This window comes from Phascolarctos cinereus, unplaced genomic scaffold (genome assembly GCF_003287225.1).
Source record: "Phascolarctos cinereus isolate Bilbo 61053 unplaced genomic scaffold, phaCin_HiC Scaffold_2;HRSCAF=192, whole genome shotgun sequence".
Classification (NCBI taxonomy): Eukaryota; Metazoa; Chordata; class Mammalia; order Diprotodontia; family Phascolarctidae; genus Phascolarctos; species Phascolarctos cinereus.
In genome coordinates this window covers 63,041,392-63,061,632 of record NW_027555625.1, presented here as the reverse complement: position 1 = coordinate 63,061,632, position 20,241 = coordinate 63,041,392, and the positions used below count along the sequence as shown (strand labels likewise).

The following is a 20,241-nucleotide window of genomic DNA, read 5'->3' as shown; positions in this document are numbered from 1 at the left end:
GTTTCTGAATCCCTCTTGTCTAGCCTGTTCCATTGAACTATCTCTCTATTCTTTACCAATACCTGATGGTTTTGGTGACTGCTGTTTTATAATATATTCTGAGATTTGTATATGCTATTTTCTCTTCATTCCTACTTCTTTTCAATATTTCCCTTACATTCTAAATCTTTGTTTTTCCAAATGGACTTTGCTATTATTTTGTCAAGTACTGTAAAGTATCCCTTGTTAATTTGTTTGGTATAGTGTTAAAAGTGCAAATTAATTTTGGTATCATTGTCATTTTTATTATATTGGCACAGCCTAGTCACCAACATGGAATATTCTTCCAGCTATTTATGTTGCTTTTTATTTCTTGAAGGAAGTCTTTGTAATTCAATTTATACAACTCTTTTCAGTGCTTTGAGAGGTTAGTCCCCAGGAATTTCATACATTTTATACTGATTTCTTAGAGGATTTCCATTACTATGATGACTTCTTGTATAAATTATTTTATGCATTTTTTTCAGTTATTTTGAATGGATCTTCTCATTACTGCCTTTGGAATTTTGCTATATTATGTAAAAGTGCAATTTGCTTTTGTGGTTTTATTTTGTTGCCTGCAACTTTTTTGGAGATATTACTTTCTTTGCTGATTCCCTTAGATTTTCTAAGTAAACTACTATGTTATTAACAAATAGGAATAATTGTCTCTCTTCTTGGAGACTTTCTTCCTCCTATAGTACTGCTATTGCTCCCATTTCCAGAATTATCTTAAAGCTTAATTGACTAAAGAGAAAAGTTCTAATTTAATAATTAGTAAGGAAATAGCTTGACCTAGCTTTGGCGTATTAGAGAAATCAAGTAACGAGAATGAAGAAAGTAATGGGTCAAGTAACAGGCTAAGGGATGACCAACAAGTGGGTATGGTCAATACTGTATGATCTTGATACAGGAGGGATTTCTTTCCAATATGGACTGGATAAGATGGTGCCTGGAATCTGAAAATTCTACAATTTCAGGCTTGATTTATCTTTCTGTTAATTGTCCAGACTTAAGAGTTGGTAACAACGTTACTTATAGATATTAAATTAAGTGTATGTCATGGATACATTTGTTTGCTTGTTATTGTTTTTCAGAGAGGTTGTTATCACACATTTACCAGCATATCCAGGTTGGATGAACAGATTTTCAGATCTGTCTTCTTTTGCCTTTATAGATTCAATGTAATTTTTTTTTCAAGTATGCATAAGACAGCGTCTCAGGAGAAAGTCCTTTAAGCAGCACTTTGATTTTTCCATTGGAGATATGGGACTTATACATTGTTTTTTTCTCTAGTTGCCCTCAGTGCCTGTTCCTACCCTTTGACCATTTATCAGTTGGGAATGACTTGTATTCTGATAAATTTGACTCGGGTCTATGTGTATTTGAGACATGAGGGCTTTATCAGAAACACTTGCTATAAAAATGGTTTCCTATCTATCTGCTTTCCTTCAAATCTTGGATATGTTAGTTTTGTGGTAAAAAACCTTTTTAATTTAATGTAATCCAAATGATCATGGGCTGGGGGAGAAGGATTATTGCTAGTTTGATTTCAGGAGGCCAAACTCAGTTTGCTGCTAAGAAATTGATGGCCTGTCCATGTGTTATGTACAAAAATTCTTCTATCAGCTGCTGGTGGGGTGGGGAGAGAGGGAAAGCTGAGTCACTTTCAAGGAGGTTGATAAGAGTGAGGATTGGTGGAGGATATTTTTTCAGACTGGAAATAGTAGCTCTGCATTTGCATGAGAAAATGTGGCAAAGCTTATTTCTTTATTTTCTCTATCTTTCTTTTTTTTGATAAATAATTTCATGCTTTTCTGAAATCTGCCTGCTCATTACTTCTTATAGCACAATGGTATTCCATTATGTTCATATTCTACAACTTGCTCAGTCATTACACAGTTGACGGGCATTACCTCACTTTCAAATTCTTTGCTACCACAATAAGAGCTGCTATAAATGTTTTTGCACATCTGGGTTATTTCTCCTTTTTATGATCTCTTTGGGATACAGACCTAGAGGTGGTATTGGTAGATCACAAGGTATGTACATTTTTATAGCCCTTTGGGCATAGTTCTGAACGGTTCTCCAAAACAGTTAGATAAGTTCACAACTCCATGAAGAGTGCATTACGGTCCCAATTTCCCCACATCTCCTCCAATTTTTCCTATTTTCCCTTTCTGTCATATTAGCCAATCTGATAGGTGTGAGGGGGTACCCCAGAATTGTTTTCATTTGCATTTGTCTAATCAGTAGTGATTTAGAATATTTTTATATGACTATAGATAGCTTTAATTTCTTCATCTAGAAACTGCCTGTTCCTACCCTTTGACCATTTATCAGTTGGGAATGACTTGTATTCTGATAAATTTGACTCGGGTCTATGTGTATTTGAGACATGAGGGCTTTATCAGAAACACTTGCTATAAAAATGGTTTCCTATCTATCTGCTTTCCTTCTAATCTTGGGTATGTTAGTTTTGTGGGTAAAAAAAAACCTTTCTAATTTAAAGTAATCCAAATGATCCATTTTATATTTTATAATCTTCTCTATCTACTGTTTTGTCAGAATTCTTGCCTTCTCTATAGATCTGACAGCTAAACTATTCCTTGCTCTCCTAATTTGCTTGTGGTATCACACTGTGTCTAAATTACTTACCCGTTTTGACTTAATGTTGGTATATGGTGTGGGATGTTGCTCTATGCATTTTTCAACTATTTTGAATCAATCTTTTTATTATTGCCTTTAGGATTTTACTGTATTATATAGAAAAGCAATTTGTCGGGGCAGCAAGGTGGCACAGTAGATAGAGCACTGGCCCTGAAGTCAGGACGACCTGAGTTCAAATCCGGCCTAAGACCAGGCATTTGACACATACTAGCTGTGTGACCCTGGGCAAGTCACTTAACTACAATTGCCTTTAAAAAAAAAAAGCAATTTGTTATTGTGGGTTTATTTTGTAGTCTGCAACTATTTTTCTTGAGGTATTACTTTCTTTGCTGATTCCCTTGGATTTTCTAAGTAACCTACTATGTCATTAACAAATCAGAATAATTGTCTCTCTTCTTAGCCTATCTCTCTGATTTTCTTCCTCCTATATTAATGCTATTGCTAGCATTTCCAGAACTATCTTAAAGCTTGATTAACTAAAGAGAAATGTTCTAATCTAATAATTAATAAGGAAACAGCTGGGCATAGCTTTGGATTATTAGAGAAATCAAGTAATGAGAATGAAGAAGGTAATGAGTCAAGTAACAGTTTAAGGGATGACCCACAAGTGGATATGATCAATCCTATATGATCTTGTTACAGGAAGGATTTCTTCAGAATATGGGTTGGATTAGATGGTCTCTGAGATCTGTGGAGAGGCCCCCTGAACTTGTGTTCTGGAGGTAACCTGTTCTCCAGAGATGAAGCTCCCCTAATACAACATAACACTTATCTTTCATAACAACTCTATCAAGCTTTCTGGCTCTTGCCAGTCTGCCCAAAGTGATAAAGTCTGTGTAGCTGAGACCCTTTCAGATGAGCAGAACATCCTCCCTCCATGGTCTGATGTTCCAAGTCCTCTTGCTTCCTCTCATTCCCCCTCTTCTGCTGCTCCATTCCTCCTCCCATGTCACTTTCATTTGGGAAGGGATTGCCCTGTAGTCCTCCCATGTGACCTCTCATTTTTCCTGTACCCCATAAATATCGAAGGCATCGTCTATGGGTTAGGCTCCTTTGTATATGGAGTTCCAATAGGCATGAGCCTTTCTCCTGTAATAAATAAGTGAATATGTATGTCTTGTAGAATTGTGACTTTGGTTAAAAGATCCAATTTCCACAACAAAAATTCTGCAATTCTGTGATAATCCTTTGACCTACAATAGATGCTGATTAACTCAGGGAAGATTCTAAGGATTATGCCAATTGGGAACAAAAATCCCTGGAACAAGGTAAAAATTGCTATTTTGGGGGAGTTAACAGCCCTCAGGAAAGCTTTGGGAGCCATAGTGTTTGTTTACTGGAAGCCTCATCAAAGCTCTACCCCTTGGTCTGAGGGAAGGTGAGCACTAAAAGAATCATAGAATCTCAGAGTTGGAGGGGTCCTCTGAGGCCCTTTACTCTAACCCATCCCTGTCAAGAATTACCTTTATATACTCCCTGACTCTTCCAGGAAGGGACAAGGATTGAGTGTGTTCCAGACATGTGGAACTATCTGAAGAGACAGGAAATGAAATATCATGCCAGAGACAGCAAGCAGACAGGCAGATCTAGAACATAATGTGTGGGAGCCAGGTTGTGGACGGCTTTCTATGTCAAGCTGAACGCTGAGTTAATTTCAGCTCTTTCCTTACTATAGAATCCAACTAGTCATTCTTTCCACACTCCTTCAGTTACTCCTATTCTTTCTTTTACATTTACTAAATTCTCTAACATGGAACTGGCTGTCTTCTCACTGTCAAGTGTCAACCTTTACAGAATTCGTTCTAGGAAAGACAAACAAAATTAAGCTGCATGTGCACATTTATTTCTCTGCAAGCTGGCGAATCATGCATATAGAGATATGCATGGAAGTTCATTATGAAAATCAACTCAAGGAAGGATAGAAAAAGGGGATTTTATATCTTCAGAGTCATTCTACTCAACCCTCCCTTATTTCCTGGTTCAGGATGCCTGTGTCCTTCATTAGCCAAAATTATAGTTTCATAAAACAAATACTGTGGCCTCAGGATTTCTAGTTTTCTACCAACAGTAAACATAGGGTATCATAAAGAAGGAGTTTCAAGATAGTGCCTCTAACATGGTAGGGCCATAAAAAGATAAAGAAATGTCCGGTGGGCCATGTCATTGGTAGAAGAATATTACCAATAAGCAAAATCCAGCAGGAGAACTTGGGTTCACTCAGAGAGCAGAGCAAAGCATGTCTGTTATGTCAGCATGCAAAGCATTATGGAAGGTTAAGGTCAGAGTGGGCCAACAAATGTCTTTCTCCTGATTGGCCAATCTAGGTTTTAGGCCTTTCTAAGGTGACAGAGTTTCAAGCTGGTATGGGGAGAGAGTAAGCTGGTCCACATCACATAACTGTTCTGCACTCACCAAGTCAGTCACTCTGACTCCCATTTGCTAGCGTTCAGACTATACTCCAGTCTTTACAACACCCAGACAAGTCTCTAACCATTCCATGAGCCAAATATAGTCCCAGTGCTTCTTTCTGACTTTCTGTTGCCTTCTATGTACAGCTGTGACTCTTTTCCACAGCTACCTACAGGCAGCAAGATGGTGCAATAGTGGTAGCCATGGGTTGGGATTCAGGAAGACCTCAATTCCAATCTGGTCTCAGATGCCTAACTAGGTGTGTGAAGCTGGGCATTTTCCTCAACTGTAAAATAGGGGTGATAACAATGTATGTAATTCCCAGGGTTGTTCTGAGGATAAAATGAGACATGCATAAAGTGCTAACTCAGTGCCTGCCACATAGTAGATGCTTAAAAAATTGTTGTTTCTTTCTTTCCAAACCCTTGATTTTACAGATGGGGAAACTGAGGCTAGGAGGGCCTCTTCCTTTCCCCTTTCTATCTGCTTGTAGTTCTCACCACATTTTACCTTCAAGGTAATTGTCTATGACTGGGTACATTTAATTGCATGCAGCCCCTAACAGCCATTGAAACAAATTCCCACTTCCCAGGGGAAGGTTCTTGGAGTGATGTTCTCTGTTTAATTAGGGCTTCATGGGCAGCTCCAAGTCCTCAGTGTGAGAGTGGCTGGAGACTGGCCAAACCACAGAGTCTCACAATCAAAAGACACCTGAGAAGCCACCTAGACCCATTTCTACCTGGACAATAACCATCCTCTACAACATCCCTGAGAAGTGGTCATGTAGGGGCTAGTACAGAATGATCACCATGGAGATCTTGCCTCACACCCATTAAAAATTTGGATCTCATGGTTTTGATGAGGGTAGAATCACTCTTTGTCTTAACACTTGCAAGATCATAATGAGGAGGAATTAGCCTTGACCTGTTTGGCTTCCCAAGGGCAGGACCAGCAAGATTGGGGGAAAGTTACAAAGGGGCAAAATTAGGCTTGATGCCAGGAAAGATGTGCTAAGGATTAGAATTGTTCAACATAGAATGGGCAGCCAGGTGAGGTGATGCCTTCTGCCTTATGGGAGCCTTTCAAACCACCATCTAAAGGAGCAGGCCCTAGCCAACCATGTCTTCATTCCTCTCCATACCACATTCCTTAGTCTCCCAGTACTTTCTTAATGGTACCTTTCTCCTCCTCCACCCCTCATCTTTTATCTGTTGTTTCTCTCCATCAGAATGCAAGCTCTCACTGTTCTTGGGTTGCCTTTATGATGGTATTTGTGTTACTAGAGCTTAGCACAGTGTGTTCAAATCCTGCCTGAAATACTTCCTAGCTGTGGGACCTTGGGCATGTCACTTAATCCTGTTTCCTCATTTGCAACATGAGCTGGAGAAAGAAATACCAAACCACTCCAGTATCTTTGCTGATGAGACCCCAAATGGGATCTGGAAGAAAAACCAAGGAACTGAAGAGCTTCAAAAGATGAAAGGTCATAGAAGTCTCCAGAAATTGGGAGGGAGAGTGGGTAGGTTGTGTGATTCAAATTTTGAGACTTGACACTTCAGGTGAAGTGGTGGGGGCAGCTCAAACTGGCTCTTGTGAACCCATTGTCATATTTGCCCCTCTGAAATCAGAAAATTCTACAATTCAGGGTTTGATTTATCGTTCTGTTGATTGTCCAGACTTAAGTGTTGGAAAAATGTTACTAATAGAGATTAAATTAAGAGCATGTCATGGACATATTTGTTTGTTTCTTTTGTTTTCCAGAGACGTTGTTATTACACATTTACCAGCATATCCCTGTTACATAGATATATTTTCAGATGTCTTCTTTTTCCTTTATACACTCAATCTAATTTTTTCTCAAATATGCCTGAGACAATGTCTGAGGAGAAAGTCCTTTAAGTAACACTTAGCCACAATTTCCCTGAAGTGCCATTTGATCCAGTTCTATTTTGTATTAAAGGCCAGGCCAGGCGTCTGATTAGGCATCACCAGAAGACTGTGCAGAGGGAAAGATGCGGAAGACTTCCCTGCTGCCCAAGGTCCTGATTTTGGGCATCCTGGGAGTCCTGATTCAAGCCCCAGGTGAGCAGCTGTGCCAGGCTGACCCAGAGTAAGGGCTGATTACTGCAGGATATTTGAGGAGTACTTCAATTTTCTCATGGGAGATATAGGACTTGTGCATTGTTTTTTTCTCTTGTTTGCCTTCACTGACTGGTTGGGTGGGTGGTCTGGGAGCGGGGGTGAAGGATTATTGTTAGTTTGATTTCAGGAGGCCAAACTCAGTTTGCAGCTAAGAAATTGATGTACTATCCAAGTGTTACTTATAAAAACTCTTCTATCAGCTGCTGGTGGAGTAGGGAGAGAGGGAAAGCTGAGTGATTTTCAAGGAGGTAGGTAAGGGTGAGACTTAGGGGGGGATCTTTTTTCAGACTGGAAACAAACGCTCTGCTTTTGCATGAGAAAATGTGGCACAGCTTGTTTCTTTATTTTCTATTTCTTTTTTCTTTTTTTTTTTTGGTGAATATGATCTTATGTTATCCAATTACATGTAAAGATAGTTTTCAACATTCATATTTTTTCCTCGCAAAAATATATTTACTACTACTGGCATTAACAATGAGAGCAAAAATGCTTTTTCTATTTTTGTTATGTAAAATGCAAATTTTTAAAAAATATTATTTACTTTATCTCATTCTTTTAGAACTTCTATTTTGTGTATATTTTATGATGCACATGATATATTAGTACAGTAACATATTTTTAGAAAATCTATAAACATTATTAAATATTTTAAAAATCATTCTGGTAACAAATATCTTTTCATTAATATGCCCCTCTTACTACTACTGCTCCATTAAGCAAATTAAGCACAAAACAAAACAATACATATATTTTAATACTTATCTATCAAGTCTGAAAAAAAACAAATTCTTACATTAACTGTGTCTGAAAATGTAGGTCTTTTTCTGCCTGTTAACTTCATCACCTCTCTTTCAAGAGATAAGTGGAATATTTTGTATTAATTCTTTTGGATTCATGTTTCATCAGAATTACTTAGATAAGACTTCTAAAGTCTTTCCAAATTGTTTTTCCTTAGAATGTTGTTGCCATTGCATAAATTGTTTTGGTTCTGCCCACTTAGCTCTGCACTCATTCATAAAGGCTTTCCTGGTTTCTACTGAAATTGTCCATTTCATTATTTCTAATTGGCACAGTAATATTCTGTTACGTTCATATATCACAATTTCTTTAGCCATTACCCAGAAAGAAGACAGTTCTTGGGTTTCCAATTTCTGGCTACCATGAGGAGTTGCTGTAAATATTTTTGTGCCTATATGTCCTTTTCCTCTCTCTTTAATCTCTTTGGGGAATAGATCTAGTGGTTATATTGCTAGCTCATAGGGTATGCACAGTTTGGTAATTTTCTGGGCACAGTTCCAAATACTTCCTAGAAAGCCTGGACCAAATCACAGCTCTACTAACCATGCACTAGTATGCATATTTTTTTTATAGACCCTCTAGCATTTGTCCTTTTCTTCTTTTGCCAGTTCAATAATAGGCATACAGTGGAAACTCAAATTTGCTTTAATTTGCATTTCTTTAAGAATTAGTGTTGTAAACATTTTTTATATGATTTTTGATAACTTGGCTTTTTCCCTTTGAAAGGTTTCTGTTCATATCCTTTGGCCATTTATCTATTGTAGAATGGTACTTAGAAAATAATGTGATTTAATTTCCTATGGATCTTGGAAATAAGAGAAACTTGCTTCAGAGATTTTCTCCCCCTACATTTATAAATTTTAACAATCTAAATATGAGATCCTTGACCAGTGACAAATGAATGGACCTACCATGGGAGCAATGGAATTGTATCAATCTTGAAATTCTTACTATAAATGGAATCAGAAAGCCAAGAATGGCTTACAGGTTCTTCTTGGAGAGGCACATAAAATATGCAGTAGAGTTGTTCTTATTGTATGCCTAAAGGCCACAAGGGACCTCATTTCATGGGACCTTTGCAATCCATTAAAATGTGTGTTTGTTGCAAACAAAGATTGTTTCATTCTTAGTACTAGTATCTTCAGTGCTTTCCTGGCACATAGTAGGTGCTTAATAAATCCTTGTTGATTGATTTTTCTTGTAATAAGTTTTTGTAAAAAGATGACCATGAAGATAATTGTGTGCTAAGCACCAACATTGGTTTGAGAGGATAAGTGTGTAGAGAAATTCTATGAAGATCTTGGTATAATGCTTCAAATTATATTATCATTGACTTTGGCACTTAGTGACTTCAATGCAAAGTTGGAAATAAATGAGGATAGTAAGAAATATTTTGGAAAACCAAAGTTGTTCACCATTGGGATGGAGGAGATCAGCTCAGTCTGGGCTAAAGAAAGATTCCTTTTGGATAGTGACGGCCTCTAGTTGGTCCTGTTTGTGGATGACATCATGCTGGTTTCATCAAGCTCTGGAACATTGCAAAGCCTCCTTTTTATGATTTTTCTTGACTCCTTTGTTTGCACTTCAAAGTTTCTTTGCAGCTCTGGCCTTTTCATCATGAATGTTTAACAGTCATTCATTTCATTGAAGTTTTATTTTCTGGCAGTGGGAGATGGGACCAGAATTATAGAAGGGCTTCCGAATTGAGGAGTTTGCAGTGGTGGTTGGATGTACCTGGGCAAGGAAGCTCCAGGCACTGTGGAAAGTTCCAGGATGTGCCAGTCTGGTTTGGAATTCTGGGAGCCAGTAGCAGTGGATCTGGAGGGGAATGCAGACTCAGGAGGAACAGGCCAGGGGGCCACAGCCTCTATCTCTGCTCAATCAATATTCATTTTTTACAAGATTTTGAGTTTCAAATTTTTTCTCCTCCCCCTCCTCCCATCTTCCCTCTCCGAGATGGCAAGCAATCTGATACAGGTTTTACATTTGCAATAATGTAAATATATTTCCACATTAGCAATGTTGTGAAAGAAGAAACAGAAGAACAGTGAAAAACTGCCCAACCCCCCCCCAAATGAAAATAGTATGCTTTGATCTGTATTCAGACTCCATAGTTCTTTCTCTGAACATCGATAGCATTTTCCGTCATGAATCTTTTGGAATTGTCTTAGATCATTGTATTGCTGAGAAGAGCTGAGTCATTCTTGGGAGATGATTGTATATTGTTGCTATTGCTGCGTACAGTGTTCTCTGGGTTCTGCTCACTTTGCTCAGCATTAGTTCATATCAATCTTTCCAAGTTTTTCAGAAATCTGCCTGCACATTATTTCTTATAGCACAATGGTATTCCATTACATTCGTTTGCTGCAACTTGTTCAGTCATTACCCAATTAACAGGCCTTACCTCACTTTCTAATTCTTTGCCACCACAAACCCAGCTGCTATAACTATTTTTGCACATGTAGGTAATTTCCCCCTTTTATGATCTCTTTGGGATACAGACTTAGAAGTGGTATTGCTGGATTGTGTATGCACAATTTTACAGCCCTGTGGGCACAGTCATGAATGGTTCTCCAAAATGGTTGGATAAGTTCACAACTCAACCAAGAGTTGCCTTCTCCATAGATCTGACAAGTAAACTATTCCTTGCTATCCTAATTTGCTTATCGTATCACCCTTTCTGTCTAAATCACATGTCCATTTTGACTTTATCTTGGTATATGGTATGAGATGTTGGTCTATGACTAATTTCTGTCATAGTGTTTTCCAGTTTTCCTGGAAGTTTTTGTCACACAGTGAGTTCTTATCCCAGAAGGGGGAGGCTTTGGGTTCTTTCTTTACTTTCATCCTCCCAAACCACTATGATTACAGAGGAGAAACTGAAGCTCAGCTGATGTATGTTAAAATCAATCCCAGGCTTTTATATAGGGCTATACTTTGATCTCCTTTGATAAAGGGGGAGCTAATCGTTCAGAGGCACACCTGACCTTTGTCCTTCTGACCTAGGCAGAGAGTAGCCATGTGCCCTGACACTTCATCAGTCTCTAGCTCTTGGACTCTAGGGTGGAGAGCTGGGAGAAATCTTAAGGACCATTGAATTCAATGCCCTTTTCCCATTTCATCAAAGAGGAGAAACAGTCTTATGGAAGGGAAGGAAATTGTAACACGTTCACATGGGCAGTAAAAGGTAGAGCTACAATTGAACCCCTATTCTCTGAGCCCAAATACAGTACTCTGTGCATCCAGCCTTCACGCCTACTACTCTATTCACATTTGTTGTATTGTTGTTCAGTTCTTTTTCAATTATATCCCACTCTTGGTGACCCCATTTAGGGTTTTCTTGGCAAATGTACTAGAATTGGTTTGCCATTTCCTTCTCCAGCTCATTTTACAATTGAGGAAACTTATGGCAAATAGGTAAAATGACTTGCCCAGGTAAATATCTGAGGTTGGATTGGAACTCAGGAACATGAGTCTTTCTGGCTCATACTGTACCCCAATGTAACTACTTTTCATCTGCCTTTCATCCCCTGCAGTTTCCTGTCTCCCTTCTTTGTCTATTGTCTTTCCCATGCCCAGAAAGCACTTCCCCTAGTCTAGTTCTGTTGAAGACTCTTCATTGAAGACCCAGCTTGGGCACTGCCACTTGCAGCAGAGCTTTTCCTGACCCTCTGCATATCTTTTCCTAGCTTTTTGCCAGGAACTCTCCTTTATACCTCTCCCTTGTATTCCTAGTTATTGGGGCACAGGTCATTGGCTCTCTAGGAGAATGGAAATTTCTGCCATTTTAGCCTCAATTCAGAACTGAGGGCATTTGCCCGTAGTAGGTGCTCCTTAAATCTTTGTTCATTTGAATTATGCTAGTAAACTACATGGCACTGATTTTTATCTCTGTGATTTCCTAAGCTAGGCTGGGTATGGGATTATTGAGGAGAAGTGGCTTTGATCTTGAGACTCAGGTTCCTAATGCTGGACAGCTTCTGAGTCAGTGGCAGAGCTGTCTCAAAGTGCAAATGGCGCTTCTCTGGAGTAAATTTCCCGTTGTTAGAGATCTTTCAAGGAAATGAAAAGAATCATGGCAGAAATAGGAGGAAGCTTGCATTCCCATCTCATGAAAAAAGAATAGTCATGATGGGAGATGTAGAGAGGGCATTTGGACATCATTTCAGCCTCTGTCCCTGAGGATTTCTCTCCCTTTTCTTCACAGGGCATCATGCAGATGACCTCATCAGGACCACTGAGCCTGGACAGATCCAAGGCACTCAAATCAGTGTCAAGGAGATTGACAAAGTTGTCAATGCTTTCCTGGGAATCCCCTTTGCCGAACCCCCTGTGGGGGCTCTGAGGTTTTCTCCTCCACAACCACCAGATTCCTGGAGCAACGTGAGAAATGCGACTACTCATCCATCTGTGGAAGCACCTTCCTCTCTCCTTTTCTTGCCATATGAGCACAGGAAGCCATCATGTCTTACCCACATTTTATCTCTCTGTGCTCTGCAAACAGGAGACATTAATTAAGTATTTGTTCTAGGTATGAATGTTCCCTGGGCTGTGAGGCCTCAGATAATTGCTTAATGATAAAAGTCCATGTTTATTTGGACTTTAGGGAATAACAGACTTCAGAAAAATACTCTGAGGTAGTTAGTAGACATATTGCTACAGATGGGAAAACAAAGGCTAACGTATTAGAGGTAGCTAGGTGTCTGAAAGGATAGAATACCGGGCCTGCAGTCAGAAAGACCTGACTCCAAATCTAGCCTCAGACGCTTACTAACTGTGTGACCCTAGGACAGTCATTTCACCCTGTTTGCCCTCAGGAACTGGCAAACTGTTCTAGTATCCCTGCCAAGAAACCTCATATGGGTTATGACAGGTCAGACACAATTGAACAACAACAGAGATTAAGTGATTCACCCAAGAACACAAAGCTAGAAAATAACAAAGCCAGAACTCACAGACTGACAGGTTCAGAATGCTAGTGGTCATCAAATTTGACCTCTCATTTTGTTTTTTAAGCAATTTGATGCCTTTTGCTTTGGAGAACACACTTATTGTCCATTCCCTACCTCAGCCTCCCTCCTACCCCTCCAAACTAATGCTCCTCTGTAACAAAGAAAATCCACCTGATACCTTGGCCAGCAATGACACACTTGATAAAATGCCTCTAGTGATGGTCTGTCTTGGTCTAGCTCAACTTTCATCGATCTGCAGAAGGATTTTTGAATTCCTCCCATTCATCCTCTGTTACAATGCAATCACATTCCAAGGCATTCATACACTGTGATGTGTTCAGCTTATTTGACTGTTGGTAATATCTGTTTCCAGGTCGGTGGGTTTTTTTTAATTTAAAAAATACTTTGTTTCCAACTTAGCGATTTCCAACAAACCTTAACATTTCAATAAGCAACGAACATGAAAAAAGGCTATATAAGAAGTTGTGAAATGTTGGCAAGTCACTGCACCTCTGCCTGCCTCAGTTTCCTCATTTGTAAAATAGAGATAATAATAGCACCTACGTCTCAAGGCTATTGTGCGGGTCAAAAGACATCGTGTTTGTAAAGTGCTTTGCAAACCTCAGAGCACTCAGTTATCATTATTATTATTATTATTATTATTATTGTTGTTATTAATATTATTGTTATCCACATGTGATTCTATTCAGATTATTACTCTCTTACATTTTTCAGGTGTTTGCAGCATATCAGTCCCCTAGAAAAAATGGCAGATGACATGAAAGTAAATATCCCTATTCCTGCCAGCTCTGAAGACTGTTTGTACCTCAATATCTATGTTCCTGACCATACAAAGGAGTGGGCCAGATTGCCAGTAAGCCAGATCTCTGTAAGTCTACTGCAAGGGATGAGAATCCTAAGGCATGAGAACTGTGTGTGACCTTGGAGGTCACCTTGTCCCGCCAGCATGGGAACAATCATCTTCTCCAAACATCTCTGCCAAGTCATCTAGCCTTCCCTGAAGTTGTCCTGGTCAGGGAACTCACTACCACTCAAGGCAATCAGCTCTACTCTTGGGCAACAACTCACATTGTTAGCAAATGTCTCCTCCTATGAGGCTGAAATCTGATTCCATATACATTCAAGGCAGCAGTCTGTATTATGGTTTTTGGATCTATATCCTATCCTTTCCTTCTAGTTGACTATCAGTACTTTGAGAGCAGGGACCTGGTCTCATTCAAAATACCTATCCCAGAGCCTTGCACAGAGTAGATGCTCAGTAAATGTATTGAATGAATGAATGAATATGCCTCAAAGCCGGAGCTAGTTCCTAAATATAGGATTATCAGAGTTATTTTCATGAAAGGAGTTTGGAGTTTGGAATACTCTAGGGCTTGGAGGAGTCTAAGACTGGAGGACATGCCACCCATGCTGGCCCTGCAAAGGGAAACAAAGAAATGAATTTCCATTGCTTCCAGAGACACAGGAGCACTTGGAAGGAAGGAGTGAGCTGGGGTAGGTGTCAGGCCGCCTGGTCACTCGGAGCAGAGGACTTTTGTATAAGAGAAACTGAGCTTGCTCAGGCAAAGCTCAGCAGGCCTGGGTTCAGATCAAGTATACTGGAAAGAGTCTGATCTTATAGTCTCCTTCATTGTTAGTACCCTATGGGTTTATGTTTTGAATAGAGGTTGGGGGGGAGATGGGTGTAGTAACAATAAACCAGAGTGTAGTGAAGAGAATATAGCATTTAGAGTGGGAATTTCTGAGAAGAAAGCCCAGCTCTGCCACTTACTAGCTTTATGACTTTCTGCCAGTCACTTAACTTCTCTGGGCCTCATTTTCCTCATCTGTCAAATGGAGGTGTTGCAATAGGCAATCTCTAAAATCCTTTTCAGCTCTACAACCTAAGATCCAATGATCTTGGCTGACACAGAATTCCCAGGTACACAGTCATATACACCTCGATGATCACCAAAGGGAAGGAGCTCCAAGGCAAGTCCACTTCTGTGATGGTCTCCCTGCTCTCTCCACGTACTCAGTTATTCACAGCAAAAGGTGCCCTCTCCATTGCCAGTGCATGCTCTGGCTTTCTCAGTGTCCAGGATTTGGTCCATTTCATTTCCTCATATAGCTGCAATTGTCTACTTTCTGATGCCCAAGCATGTCCCCCACAGAATTCCAACCAATCATTTCCTTCATTCCATAGAAGGAAAAAAACTCTTCCCAAGTGAATTAAATCCCCTTCATTTCTTTGCACCTTCTAGGCATGCAGCATCCTAATCCATTGACTAAAGGAACTATACATTCGAAACACAATGGTGTTATCTGAACAGTAACATTAGGCCTTCTCTTGTAGTTTTAGATATAGAAATTATAAGATCTCTTTCTTGCCCAGCATTTAACACTTAGAATTTTGCTGTATCCATTGACCTAGTTGTTTCAGTGAATAGAACAATAGGCCTGGAGTTAGGAAGAGCTGAGTTCACATCTGCCCTCAGCCATTCACCAGCTCTGTCAGCCTCTGTTTGCCTTAATCTACTCAAGGAAGAAATGGCAAACCACTCCAGTATCTTTGCCAAGAAACCCCCTTACAGCATCACAAAGAATTGGACAGACTCAACAATAGCATCATTATGCTTTTAAGGAGACAACTTAATTTTTAACTCTTACTTGTTCTGGTTTTCTACAGCTTAGCCTTGGCTGAAAGTTATTTTGGTCTCCTATGTTCTAATTGGGGTATCCTGTTTGGTGTCAGTGACATAAGATTGAAATGACATCCCTCCCTAACCTATCCCATCTCCACAATGCAAACATAATGGGAACGATTAAACACAGGCTTATGAGCAGGAGATGGGTTAAAGTCTTTTAAAAATGGACTTTAATCAGTGGAAACTTCTTATGAAGTGAGTAACATATAAGAACCAAAAAGAAAAAAAGAAAAAAATTACTTTTATAACTTGGTTGTATATTTAAAAGGAATAGCAAATTGTACATAGTGGATATGCATTTTCCTGTGCAATCATCTTTTTAAATTATACTATATTATAGAAATACTTGTTTTATTCCATAAATCAATTTAAAAAAATAGCTAATCCAAAGCATAGCCTAATGCTGGTAATCTATTCTAGCAGCTTCTCTTGGCTTTGAGAGAGCAGCTACTGTTACATAGAAAGGTTCTCTGGGCCACAGTTGAAACACTCACAAGATGATGTGACACTGAGAGCTTATTTCCCACAGTGTATTCTCTATTATCTGGTTGGGTCTGTGTCCCTCAGAAGGGAGTACTGCCTCCTTTCCCTGTTTCAAGGGAACAAGGATCCTTTAGAAGACATTGTTTTGCTCCATGTCAATCTTTGGCAGCAAGATAATCTTAAGAAGATTCTGCCAGGAAAATTCCAAGGAGGATCTGAACTGCCTCTGAGTCAAGTCAAGTGGACTCTTATCTGAGAGTAGTTCAGATGCATCCTGTCAACTCCTGATATACAGTATCTTGATAAGTAAATTCACTCACATATAGAGCTACTTAAACATTGGTCACAAGATAAAAGGATATAGTATTCTCCTGTTGAGCAAATGAGCAACAGAGCCATGCTTGGTGGGATTTGTTCCTGTAAAGAAAGCCATGTCTGATTCCTGCAGGTGATGGTGTGGATCCATGGTGGTGCTCTCACTGGTGGTGCTGCTTTCCTATATGATGGTTCGATATTATCTGCCACCCAGAATGTGGTAGTGGTCACCATCCAGTACAGGGTGGGGATCCTTGGCTTCTTCAGGTGAGATATGAGCTCACTGATATGTGAGCACAAGAATTTTTTCCTTGATGAATTCCCAGGTGTCTGAATGGTTGAATGATGATAAACATGAATTACTGACTAGACTTCATATCTCTTGCTTTCCCTTGCCTTCCCTACAAGGTACTCATGGTAAAATAGAAAAAACACTAGATTTGTTTCCGGAGGACCCAATTTCAAATTATGGCCCTGCTTCTTATGACCAATAAATTCACTTCTTCCTTGGCCTCAGATGATAGATAGATAGATAGATAGATAGATAGATAGATAGATAGATAGATAGATAGATAGACTGACGGATAAACAGACTAGCAGACAGATCATTAGGAAGAGAAACCCTTTATCAAGCAGCAGGTACTTTACCATTAGGTTTACCAAACAAGAAAACAAGATGGTCCTACTGTCATAATCAACCTCAGCTTGCTGTACTGCATATAGTAATAAATCTCATGATTACATTAACTTTACAAGTACTAATTTTCTGTAGTATCGTACTCTAAAGCTATCTCCGCTTTTCACTGTGCTCTCTGGAATTTCTGCTCCATTAAGTAACAAACCTGTTTTCATCTTTAACACTTTTTTTCTTACCCCTTCTACCTACTTGTACTCACCAAAACCTGACTTTTTTTTTTCTGAGGACACAGCTGTCCTGGTGATCATTTCTACCACTATTTGCATTTTTACTCATACCTCCATCACAAGAAAGCCAAAATACTCCTTGTTTCCCACTCCCACTTCCAGACTCTCCCTCTACCATCATCATTCAGCAACTTCTCCTCCTTTGATGCTCATTCAACCCTTATTCATCAACCAGTCAAGAGTCTAGTAGCTGTTATTTATCAGATCCTTTGGAACACTCTCCTTCCTTTCTCAAGGAGTTTATTGCCTTGTTTCCAGTCTTTCTCTCTTTCCCAATTCTCACCTTCATACTGAGGGAATTCAACATTCATCTTGATGTGCCCTTTAACATGCTAACTCTTCAGGTCCTCAGTGTATTCATTTCTCATAACCTACTCCCCCAACCCACCTCAGCTAGATACAGAGATGATATCACTCTTGACTTTGCTTTGACTCATGACTGTTCCACTTCTATGTTCATTAACTCTGAAATTTCTCCATCTAATTATAATCTCTTGTCATTCCACTAGATTCTCTGCCTGGTACACCCTAACCTTGTTCTTCATCCTCATCCTTGACCTTCAATCCCCCCACCCTCAGTTCTTTCCCAGGCCATCACCCCTGCCTTGTTATACTCTCTTCCCTTCCCTACCTTAACCCTTTAGTGAACCACTTCATTTCTACGTTGACCTGTTATCTTATGAGAAATCTTTCCCTGCCAAACCTCAGCCTTTGTTTTCTCCCATCACCCACTCCTTTTGCTCTTTTTGCATACTGCTGAATGAAGATAGAGAAAAACATGAAATCATGTCGCATGTGTCCATACTGTTTAATCATACATAATCTTAACTGTGTCCTCACTATGGCAAGGCAATCTTTCTGCACCTCTGTAAAGAATTCACTTTCTCAATCAACAGAGTAGCTTTTCTAAACCTTTGCATCCGTCCTCAAACTTCTCATGGTTCTTCCTCTCCTCACCAACTCAACTCAGAACCTTGCTTTCTGTTTTGCTGAAAAAAAAAAAAATGAGGCCATCCACTGAGCTACCTCATATTTCCTTCTCCTCCTTATCTCATATTGATCAGATGCTTTCTGTCACTATCTCCTCCTTTACCTCTTGTCTTACATGAGGAAGTGGACCTTTTCTTCACTAAGGCTAAGCTTTCTACACACACAAATGATCCCATACCATCAAGTATTTTCCAGAAGATTACCCTTTGTATCATTCTCAGTTTCACTATTTTTAATATCTCTCTCTCTCTCTCTCTCTCTCTCTCTCTCTCTCTCTCTCTCTCTCTCTCTCTCTGTCCCCCCTTCCACACCACCTCCCAGCTGCTTCTGTACTACCTATAAAATTGAACATGTCTCACCTGTGTTATTAGAAAACCTTACTGGTTCCATCCATCCATCCATCCATCCATCCATCCATCCATCCATCCATCCATCCATCCATCCATCCATCCATCCATCCCCACTAGCTGTCATCCCATATATCTCCTCCCTTTTATGGCTAGACATATCTTCACTCTCTCCAGTCTGGCTTCCAATCTCAGGATCAGACCTACAGCATCCCATCTCCAACTACCTGAAAATGTATATCCTACATATTTTATAAACATCATCCCCAAAACTGAACTCTTTCTCTTTCCCACCAAGCCCTGCTCTCTTCATAACTTCCCTATTATTTGTTAAAGCCACCATCATCCTCCAGTTACCCAGGCTTGTGATCTAGGTGTCATTGTCCACTACTGACTTACTTTTCCAATATATCCAATCTATTGCCGGGTCTTATTGTTTCTGCCCTTGTTACATATCTCATATACACTCACTTCTCTCCTCTCACTTTACCACCCCTCTTGTGCAAGCTCTTACCACCTTACACTTGGACTAATAATGCCTCCTTGCTTGGCCTCCTTGCCTCTTCTCTCTCTACACCGGTTCATCTTCCACTCAGCTGTCAGTGATCTTCCTACATCACAGTTCAGACCATCAGCCCCTTATTCAATTAACCAGTCAGTTAACAAGCATTACTTAAGCCCTTGTTATATGCCAGTTACTGTGCTAAGTGCTTGGGATACAAAAGAAAGTCAATTCTTACCCTCAGGGAGTTCAGTTCTAATGGGAGACAACATATAAATAACCACATATAGACACAAAATATATACAATGAAAAGGAGAACCAATCTCAGATGGAAGGTGTGACAATTGTGATTTTTGAAATACATTGTCATGTTGTTGTTATAAGTGACAGGACTCCAACATGGACTCACAGGGTAAGTGGTCCTAAGGGCCATAATACATTTAAGCAATGGCAGACAACCAGTATTTTCAAAAGCCCTGATTTATTCTTATCCTGTAAGTAACTTCAGCTCCTGAATGGATTTGCAGCAGACTGCATGTCTGTGTGCTGGCACTCACTCTTGGAGTCCCTGAGTCAGGAATCAATAAGGAATCCTAGGCAACTTCCCCACCACATCAGGGTCTGATGAGGAATGCCCTCTCTCACATGTTGTGCTGATTGTTCCAACCAAACTTCCCTTTAAGGGATAAGACTGACCTTCTAAAAGCCCACTCTGAGTGTGTAGTCCCACCAAGATCTTGCCACCGTATGATTCCCCTGCATGTGAGTGCCATGAATCTCGGTTTGTCCATGCAGGTTGTCATATAAAGTGTGTGTGTGTGTGCTTGTGATTGCCTCTGTGTGTGTGTGTGTGTGTTGCTTTCATTTTTGCCTGCTTGGTTCACCACGTGGTAATAAAGCTTTTGCTTTTCCTAGCTTCCCCCAGTCCAATTTTCTATAAAGTCTCAAATTGGAGTCCTCACTCTGGAAGGCCCTAGCAGTG

At 39.8% G+C, this 20,241-nt stretch overlaps 1 protein-coding gene across 1 annotated transcript in view; it reads left to right on the top strand.

Annotated features, from left to right (window-relative positions):
- Positions 1-7,109: 7,109 nt before the first annotated feature.
- LOC110210510 (cocaine esterase-like) overlaps positions 7,110-20,241 on the top strand; it is a 29,283-nt gene continuing 16,151 nt past the window's right edge. Inside the window, exons 1-5 of the mRNA XM_078149130.1 lie at positions 7,110-7,179; positions 12,245-12,420; positions 12,855-12,910; positions 13,725-13,878; positions 16,629-16,762. Coding sequence (XP_078005256.1) covers positions 7,110-7,179; positions 12,245-12,420; positions 12,855-12,910; positions 13,725-13,878; positions 16,629-16,762 — 590 coding nt within the window. The remainder of the gene's footprint in view (positions 7,180-12,244; positions 12,421-12,854; positions 12,911-13,724; positions 13,879-16,628; positions 16,763-20,241) is intronic.